General features: G+C 46.3%; 1 protein-coding gene across 1 annotated transcript in view; it reads right to left on the bottom strand.

Annotated features, from left to right (window-relative positions):
- The window catches only part of LOC310789307 (SH3 and PX domain-containing protein 2A-like), a 30,600-nt gene extending 25,425 nt beyond the window's left edge, over positions 1-5,175 (bottom strand). The window contains exon 1 of the mRNA XM_083650920.1: positions 5,034-5,175. Within this exon, the coding sequence (XP_083507046.1) occupies positions 5,034-5,142 (109 nt within the window). The 5' untranslated portion in view covers positions 5,143-5,175. The remainder of the gene's footprint in view (positions 1-5,033) is intronic.
- Between the last annotated feature and the right edge of the window lie 4,825 nt (positions 5,176-10,000).

The raw sequence follows: 10,000 nt of genomic DNA, 5'->3' as shown, positions 1-10,000 counted from the left end.
CCTGGGCCTGGGCCTGGGCCTGGGCCTGGGTCTGGGCCTGGGCCTGGGCCTGGGCCTGGGCCTGGGCCTGGGCCTGGGCCTGGGCCTGGGCCTGGGCCTGGGCCTGGGCCTGGGCCTGGGCCTGGGCCTGGGCCTGGGCCTGCACTGGCCTGGGCACCTCGAGGTGTCGGCAAACAAGCTGCAAAGGGTACAGTATTTCCAAGAGGAAAGGTGACTGCAAATAATTCCTTCTTTCCTATATGTACTCTTCCATTAACAGGGCAAAGTTGAAAGTGTTGAACACCGTGCATTTGAAGGGATCTGCAAGGCTGCTAGCTTAGCTTTGGTTAACATCTCTCTAGTATAATGTAAGCTAAAGGCTGCTAGCTTAGCTTTGGTTAACATCTCTCTAGTATAATGTAAGCTAAGGAGGCATCCTGAGGATCCATTAAGCCATTATAATGAAGCAAGCTCTCTCTGAACCGCTAACTTTGGCAGGAAATGGCTTTTTCCATATTCCCTCAGAGTTTATCCGCTGCTCTGCTCTCTCCTCCTGAGCCAGCATCTCCCCCTGGCAAACGCTCACAAAAATAGACAAATAAAATAACTGCAATTATATAGGAAGACCCAAGGACAAAATGAGTGTGAATATCAAACAAAGTGTGATGAAGTACTCGCAGCGCCGTTTTCGACTCGCGTCACAACGATAAACGAATCGAACGCAGCTTTCAAACACATCAAATTGCTCATTTAGATCAAGCCCTGTGTTTGTTTTGATGGATCTTGGCAAATTAGAATTTCTGTCTTTCAAGACGATTATTCCGGAGGAACCAAATGTTACAAATTACCACCTAGAACAACAACATCAAGCTTAGTCATCAAGTGCCTTTCTACCCTGTGGATTTACTGCGTACTGCATCTACTTCAAATACAACCGTCCACAAACCAAAACATGAATCAGTAGAAACTATGTTACTGTAGCAAATGAAAAATAGGCCAAGACACAGAAATGCTATCATCAAACCAACGGAAAAGACTTGCCTTGGCTTGAGACAGCAGGCTGGAAAAGTGGAGAAAGCTGAGCTTGCTTATAGGTCTGACCTAGATTCACTGGCCTGTCAAAGGCACATATTATCTAATGCAAGGTAAGGACAACTCCATTACTGCACTGGGAAGCAGGTCACAGGCTCAATATACCCTTTATAATAGCACAGTGGCAGTGAGACAACCGCTCTGACATCTCCTGCCGATGATCTATGGCGAGCTACAAAAATAATATGGCGCCGTGATATTCCATGTGTAAATCAATGACTATCATGCTCTCATACTTTCACACTTCATCCAATACATCTCATATAAAACCAATTAGACGTATAAAACTGACGTGAAATTAGATGACGATTTGCCCATATAAGGAGATTTTCCACTCAAGGCTTCCAAAAACTCGGTGGGGAAGCCGTCCTGGCTTAAGATGTGCAATATTGCTTGAAAGGAAAATGTGTGTGTGTGTGTGTGTGTGTGTGTGTGTGTGTGTGTGTGTGTGTGTGTGTGTGTGTGTGTGTGTGTGTGTGTGCGTGTGCGTGCGTGCGTGCGTGCATGCGTGTGTGTGTGTCTCACAGGCTATAGCTCAGACGTCCATAAAAAAAACCTAAACCGCCATTTTTGTCATTACAAAAGGTAATAGACACCTTTTAGTACGGCGAGTTCATAAAGAGCACATGTTCAGCGTGTTCAGCGCTTAGCTCTGTAAGTCGCAGATCAATCTGTCACAAAGCATTAGAGGTGCACACTTATCCTGCGCGGGGATGGATGCTAAACCCAACGAGGTCTGAAATCTTCGGAGCACCTGGACTTGTTAGTATTGGCAGAGCGACGTGGAGCGATGATGTCACGCAGCCAAATGGAGCAGCGTTAACCTACTTCCCTTTGCAGAAGGTGTTGAGACTTCAGTGAAATCCTCGATGTGCTGCTGGAAACAGGCCCCACAGCACGATCTAGGCAGCTTGTATTTACTTCAAACGCCTTGCAGAAGGGTCCATCGGTGTATCATAAATATGTCGAATGGCCTTAGGTTGTGTTTTAAGTAGCAGATACCAGACCTTTTAAAACTCCAGTCTACTGTCTTGCTTCGTATAAACTCAGGTCGGGAGGACGCCCCAAACCGGAGAGCTGAATGATCTGAATTGAGACTGGCGTTTAAAAAAAATGATCCGCATCAAAGAGAATTCATCTTAATGCGACCATTGAAGTGCATGATTTTCCCATCCTGCATGGATCATGACCATACCAAGGTAAACCACGCATAACTTTGCACAGTGATCAGCAAGAAATACACAAAGTCAAGGGGCCTCTACTTAAAAAGCACAGAGCCATGCACTCCAAGTTCCTGCATAATATCCTGGAGGAAAAGTCGTATATACGGCCCTCGGTAAAAGGACTTCAAGGTGTTGGAATATCCGCCTGGCTGTGGCCCCCCGTCGGGTCCAAGTCCTACTGGAGCAGGGAGGGAAAACAAATAGATGAGGGCCGAAGGCAGGACACGTGACACTTCAAAGCAGCCGCGCTCTGTTGACTCTCTTCCTTAAGGCCACTGAAGGCGCCACGGGGTTTCACTCACACCCAACGTGAAACCCAAGTCCAGTTGCTGCTTCCACGATCACTGTTTCCCCTTCCCTCTCTCTCTCTGAAGAACACATGAGTCCCATTACTGTTTTACTGTCTCAGCACACCATTAAAGCTGTACAGTACGTCAGAGCCTGCGACTGGGCCAGTCACTCTTGTGATTCATATAGGGCAAATCCTCGTTTGAAAAAGAGCAATTTGGGCAGATGTTACGAAGCTGCAACATACAGTTTGATTTCAGAACATTCGTGAGGCAACTCTACTTGGGAGGCGATCCTTGCCGCCCTACACATAAGCCCTATTTCACTACACAATCTTTAGAGACTCAAATCCCTCCGCCGGCCAAGGGGGCGGGGCCCCCTATATAATACAGGCACCGGATAGGCCCTGCTGTTCATAATCATAGCAGTGTAGGAAGTGTCGAGCGCTAGATTAGCTACAGTTCCTACGCCTTCTCCTCTTCTCACGAAGTGGAGGAAATATCTTTCGATGACAGTACGACAACTATCGTCACCAGACCCTCATATGGTCTACCACCAGCTAGCATAGCTACGTGACAATAATGACTAGCCCACGAGCTGGTCATGCACCGGATGGAGCGTCGGAGCCTCGCACCTGCCCGTGTGGGATGGCGAAGATCTCTCCGAAGGACCCTCACCCGGTCGGTCTGCATCCGGGTGCCTAGGTCACCATGAGTATCTCCTCTCCTTGAGGGTGACGCACATACCGGGGATCCTGAACACGTTTGCAGACCTGTGTCCAGGACTCTCCCACCTACAAATTATGGAACAGATGTGGTCACGCGACGGCCAAGCCACCTTTGCGACGAGGGAGAACACTCAGTGCAAGGCTATTACCTTAGCTTATACGAGTCAGAGTGCACAGCCACCTCGGGAGGGCTCTGTACGCACTCTAGTCTACTTCTGACATGGCTTCATCTTGGGCCTTTTTCAGGGGAGTGTTTATTCAGGACATATGTGTTGTGGTGAGTTGGACCTCACCTCTCACTTTTGTTCGGTTCTATAGACTGGACACCTCAGCTCATGCTTGGCACGAGCGGTTTTGGGGTCACAGTAAGGAAGCTATGACTTCTCCTCTGGGTTGGAGCGATAAGGTTGTCCGACACTTCTGGGAGCTACCATAATCCCAAGTAGTAGTGAGTACCTCACAAATATTATGAAATAAAACTTAAAGGTATAAATATAACCCCGGTTTGATGAATAATAGGAGTGAGGTAACTCACCAGACAAGCCTTCTTGCCAGGCGGACGAGAAGAACGGCTTATCAAGATGCCTATGCCTTCTCCGGTCCCGCCCCCTTGGCAGGTGGAGGGATTTGAGTCTCCAACCCAATCTAAAGATTGGCGTAGTAAAATAGGGCTTCTGGGTAGGGTGGCAAGGATTGCCTCCCAAGTAGTGAATTAGCTCATCCTATTATTCATAAAACTGGGGTTATATTTATAACCTTAAGTTTCTTAAACCATGTCTCAGTGATGGTGGAGTGTTTTGCTATTTTTATATAGAGAGTTTTTCACCTCAAGACACAAATGCTATGCTTTGCTATACACCACAACTAACTATGACTAGCTTTTCTGGTGTGCTGGGGTTTTGAAGTCTACACAGACAATTCTTACTGCTTTTAAAATACAAGTACCATACTGTATTGTATAATTATGACTTTATTCATACCATATTCCCTTGCTTATCAATATCCAAGGCATATTTCTGTCCACTTCTATCTTCCTCAAACATCAAAGATGCCCATTCCTGGAATAATCATACCAAACACCACAGCATCCTCCTAGAATATGTAATAGAGTATCTTACTGACTCGGTAACTCTTCCCTAGTCTAAAAGTGAATGACATACAGTAACAGTATACGATGAAATACAGTCGTGTCCCAGTTTGCGAGCCTTTTCCAGAGGTGAAACAGCTGACTCAGGACTCCCTGCAGCTGGCATGTGTAAATCCAGCATGTCTTCCTGTCTTTCCATTAAAGCGAGGTGGAATAATTAATATGAGTCTAGAAGACATTCCTCCTGCGAGAGGCAACATTCTGGCCCCCAGCCTAAACCAACAGTGGGGGGGAAAACAGGCCTGAGTGCAGGCCAGAGCGAGCCTCCAGATGGGGCTAAGCAACAGCTAGCAGGCTGCGGACAAAGGAGGAGGCGAGAGGGTTGAGATAGGGAGAAGAGGAGGAGTGGGGCAGAACATTTGAGGAAGCAGGGGAGAAAGGAGTTACACAAACTGCTTCATGGAAGTGCCTGCGTGTGCTTGAGTCTGACTGTTTGGGTGACAGCCTGCAGCCGTGTGTGTGTGCGCGCGCGCGCGCGTGTGTGTGTGTGTGTGTGTGTGTGTGTGTGTTGTCTTCTCTCTCCATTCCATTCATGCAACATGTCTGTGTGTACTGCATGCTTGTTTTGAACACTCACCACTCTCACTCTTCTCGATAACGTCCACCACCTCTCCGGCTTGCAGGCTGATTTCAGCAGGCTCCTGTTTCTCATAGTTGGCCACCACCACATACTGGTCCAGGAGCATGGGATCGGAGCCGTCCAGACCTGGGGTTGATGGGAAAAAACACGCCGTCAGCCAGCTGCCAGCCATAGGACCGCGAGAACGACCGCTGGGCACCCGCTGTGCCATAGGCCAATCTGTCAGGAGAGCTCAGCCAATCACAATATTCACAGGGCTCAGTGCATCTTCCTGGGAGTCTAGTAGCCATAGAGCTGCATCCCTCTCCAGCCCAACATCAAGGGCAATGGAGAGGCCGAGGAAGGAAACTCTCTCCAAAAAGTGAAGCATCAAGCGGTCGACTGAAGACAATCCATTCTGTGTCAATGAGGAGGCCTCATTCTTATAGTCCCAAGGTGAGAAGATGCAAGTAGAGAAGAAGCAGGCAGACACATGAAGGAAAGGCAGAGGGTGGAAAGGGAGAGGAGAACAGGGAGCAGAAGATCTGGATAGACAGTAAGAGAGACGTGAAGTATAGCCAGCTGAGGACAGGAGAGTGGAGTGCGAGAAACGGTTTCCCCCTGAAAATAAAGCATCTGCTAAAAAGCCTCCTTCTCCTCAGTTGGGGCTGGAGCTGGAGGAAGAGTAGGGGGTTGTGTACGCCAATCATACGAGTCGGTACTAGAGGCCTTAAATAGAACCAGATGAAGGGGTTGGAGCTGCGCTCAGAGGGACGGCCCTCTGTCTCCATGAAACACTAGAGCTCTGACTACAGCATGCAGCAGCCCAGCCAATGGAAATCTCCCTTTCTCTACTTCACTGGGGTTAACCATGTGAGCACCAGCTGTGACTTAGTTTTTGAATAGTCGGGATTGCTTTCACAAACTGATCACGTATTACTTAAGCCTGAGTATTGTTTACTCTGAGTATCTCATATCTCAATGTCTTCTTAAGGCGGAAGCGGGTATATTTCATTTTGGAGGATATATGAAGAACACATGGCCAGTAAATGATAAAAGTCCACAACAAATTACAAGGAGAAAAAAATGTTTTTTTTAATGAGCCAGGCTAGACTGATTATCACGAAACATCCCTTCAAACATATCTAGCTGAAAGTCTGAATAAACTAGGACAGCTCAGTTTTGGACCAGAACTAACAAGTGTCAGCTGGTGACAGACTCAACCCCAGCCGAGTATCCGTTCACACATCATCATAAGCTTCTGAGCTCAAAGATAGTGAAAGAAAGTTACTGTACATATGCAGATCAGATCAACTCGACTAATTTGCCCTGATAATGATGCTAGTTTGGATGTTTCCTCCAGATGGTACACTATAAACATACCTTCATGGGGCATGCTTGGATAGCGTTACAAGATCAACAAACACAGTAGAAATTACCATTTCTATTCATAATTGTGCTCAAGTGTGGTGCTTCTCCCCCTAGCTGACATCACTTGCCATAGTTAGTGAAAAGAGAGATGGTTATGAAGTACAGTATGTCAGCTTTTGACCAACGTAATCAACAGAAATGTCAAGGAAAATAATATCTGAAGGAGCCAAACAAGTCCAATTGAAAAGTGTGGCAAACTCTGTTCCTGGAAGGAGAAACTCCATTTTATGCAGAGGATGGAAAATAAGTGAAATCCAGTCCAATAGACGGAAGGTTTGAAGCGTAGATAAGGAGTGATTGAGACAGCTTGGATTAAGCTCTGCCAATTCTCCAAAGAGCTGACCTGGCTTCCAGACTAGAGATTAACATTTTTGTAGATTGGGATAACATTTGCATGCAGCGTTCCAATTCAGGAACTCAATCTGAAATGTCAGCGAGCTAATACCTTATGAATATGAACTAAGCACCATTAGTATCTAGAATGCTAACGCGGCCAAAGTGTCTGACACTGCGGATCAGTGTGGTTCGGCTGTGGTTTAAGAAGCTTCACACTATTTGTCCAAGATGTTTTGTTAAACCGCAAGATTGGGTGCAGAAACATGGGAAAGTATTACGTATTATTTGAATTCTGAGTAATACCTGCTGGCCTTTCAAAGTATAATACGACTGTAATTACTTCAGTTACAGCGCATAGCTATATTTCTTTGGGAACGCGTGTGGTTGGTTCAACTTACACAGCGGCCACTAATAATGTTGGCTAGAGGACATGAGATGAGGGAATAAAGCATTGCTTTGCTGTTAACTACTGTAGCCTTTTCGTCAATGACAAAACTATCATTCTACAACGGCATGAGTGAATACTGGATTCTGATTGGCTAGCAACAGTGGTAAATACGCCAACAATCTACAGTTCGGCTCCAACCGCAGTATCACTCCGCTCCCTGATGCTGACTCCGTTCCCTGTGCTGACTCTGCCCACTGTTAGCCTCAGTCTGCAAATCTTCAACAAGGAAATGGCCGATCTCTAACACAAGGAAATGTCCGATTTCGTAGTAACGTTTGATTTACTGGGTGGATTGAGTTTTGAGCAGTGGTTAGATGAAGATGAAGGTGAAGTGAACAAAGAACGACATGGTGAAATTGGGGAGAGAGAACTGGCTGAGCTTGAGTTGTCACGAGTTCGGACTAGCGGGAGGTCGGACTAGCGGGAGGTCGGACTAGCGCCCGGACCCCGAACCTGGGACTGTCAAACAAACAAACGCCCTCTGCCGTCACCAGATATCAACACACCACCACCAAAACGGGCTGCTTTAGATAACTGTTTAAATAACTGTACTTTTACAGGCAATGTATCAATAACTGTGAATCCCGTTAAGGAATAGGTTAGTTGTTTTTTGGCTCAAAGGCAACTAAATGTTTAGTGCAATCATTGATCTTGTGTATGGAACTATATTCTGTGGCAGAAGGATAAATGTATTCTGAAACCAGTAATGATTATAAATAAATGAATTGGATGTTACAATTGTGTATTTTTTATATTATTTGGTAGCCGTTGTAGAAAACAAATTTAACACTCGCTTCGCCTCGTGCCACAACCCTGTACCAGTGGTAAATGTGCCCACAACCCCCTCCCTCTCGTGTTAAATTTGTTAAATTACAATTACTCTCATTACTGTAACTGGGTACTCATAACTGAGTACTTATGAGTACTCAGAGTCATCTTGTGTTTTGACGCAAGTATTACACTTTGCTACGTTTTAACTGGCATCTGTTACAGGGTACAATGGGGGGCAAAATGGACCAGTTTTCACACGATCAGTGAGGGAAAGAAGGTGAGGGAAAGTCATGAAGGTCAACAGATGCAAATCTAGACAGACCTTGGCCCCTAAGGACCCCTAAACTGACATAAATTACACCACGGACCCCCATTTGATAAGATTTTGTCCCAGGGTCCATCTGATTTTAGCTTTTGTGACAACCCACTCTCCCGGCCCTATCTTGTACGAGCCTGGTGTTGGGTCGCTGATTGGGTGCACCAGGCACAGGTGCACCCAATCAGCCCGACGACCCCAACAGCAGTCTCCTGCAAGGACAGGGCCAGGAGAGTGGGAGCCACCGGGAGGGTCGTCATTCTTTGAAATGTCACAGAAACTGTATGAAACCCATGGGCCTTTTTCACCAGCAGACACTTTTTTTTGTCTAAATGGCCTGCATTTATAGAGCGCTTTTATCCAAAGCGCTTTACAGTCAGTAGGTACATTCACCCATTCAGACACCGATGGCGGCTACCACGCAGGGTGCTGGCACACCAACGGGAGCAATTTGGGGTTCAGTATCTTGCCCAAGGACACTTCGACATGCAGACTGGAGGAGCCGGGAATCGAACCACCGACCTCTTTTATCCAAAAGCGACCCGCTCTACCTCCTGAGCTACAGCCGCCCCACAGCTTGCACCTGTGTCTAAGAGGCAGGAAGTAACACAGGTGCAAGCAAACATTAATGAGGGTTCCCAACCTTCAATCCATTCAGGTGTTCCAGTGCCGGGGGCCCTCGTTAATGTTTTGCTTGCACCTGTGTTACTTCCTGCCTTTTAGACACAAAATGGCTGAGGTGAAAAAGGATAATCACCAAAATAGCCATACATTCTGTTATTGTGTTACTACTTATGGTTGGAATTCTAGTTTGTTCAGAAGGAACCACCTCTAACTGGTCCTGAAATAGTTGTGTTGATTCATGATTTACTTTGTTTATGCAATTTATTTTGTAAAGTGAACTCATCCATTGCACGGGAAATATATAATTTCACCTACCTCAACTAATCAAGTGCACACAGTTAAGCGCAGCAGCACGGAGCAGCCCTGTGGTCGCATTGCATTACTTTGTGCCCAAGTGCAGCCTTGGAAAAGCAGAGAACGAAAAGAATGTTCATGACCTGTCAGTACTGCTGTAGTATTAACAGCTCAATATCAAGTCAATCCCACATCTTGGAGGTCGACTCAACAAGGATACGAAACACGTTCGCGTCATTCATATAATTTCCAGAGCGACGAACACGAAGGGTCAGGGGTCACGGTCTGACCAATCCACAAACTATGTCCGTAATGATGTTTAAAGGAGTTTTCTAAAACAAACACACACACAATCCAGCATTATTGGAAGTGAATGGTAAATGTGAGACGTAGGTGAGTAAAGACACGTCAGCAAACTCAGTACGGCCCCGAAGCGCAAGAGCTACTATTTCAACCTCATTCAGGAAATGAAATGTTTTTCTCCGGCAGGAAGACAGGGCCAGAACAAGGAGGACATGAGTGAGAAAAATGAAGTGAAACAACCTCAGGACAGGATGGATCTCATTTTGAAAAGGAACTCTGAACATGGAGAGCTGCGTGTAAAATTAAGCGTATAAACGACTTTGCTGCGTACAATCCTGGATTTAAATGAAATGTGTCAGCCGGATAAAGTTACTTCCACCAGTCACACACTCTGAAAAAAGGTGATTTCACACTATATGCAAGACTGTGTGGGAGTCTGTCTCGAGTGCGTGCGTGTGTGTG

Source organism: Poromitra crassiceps (genome assembly GCF_964638095.1).
Source record: "Poromitra crassiceps genome assembly, chromosome: 14".
NCBI lineage: Eukaryota > Metazoa > Chordata > Actinopteri > Beryciformes > Melamphaidae > Poromitra > Poromitra crassiceps.
Note: the sequence above shows the minus strand (reverse complement) of the source record. Positions and strands in the feature narration are given on the sequence as shown.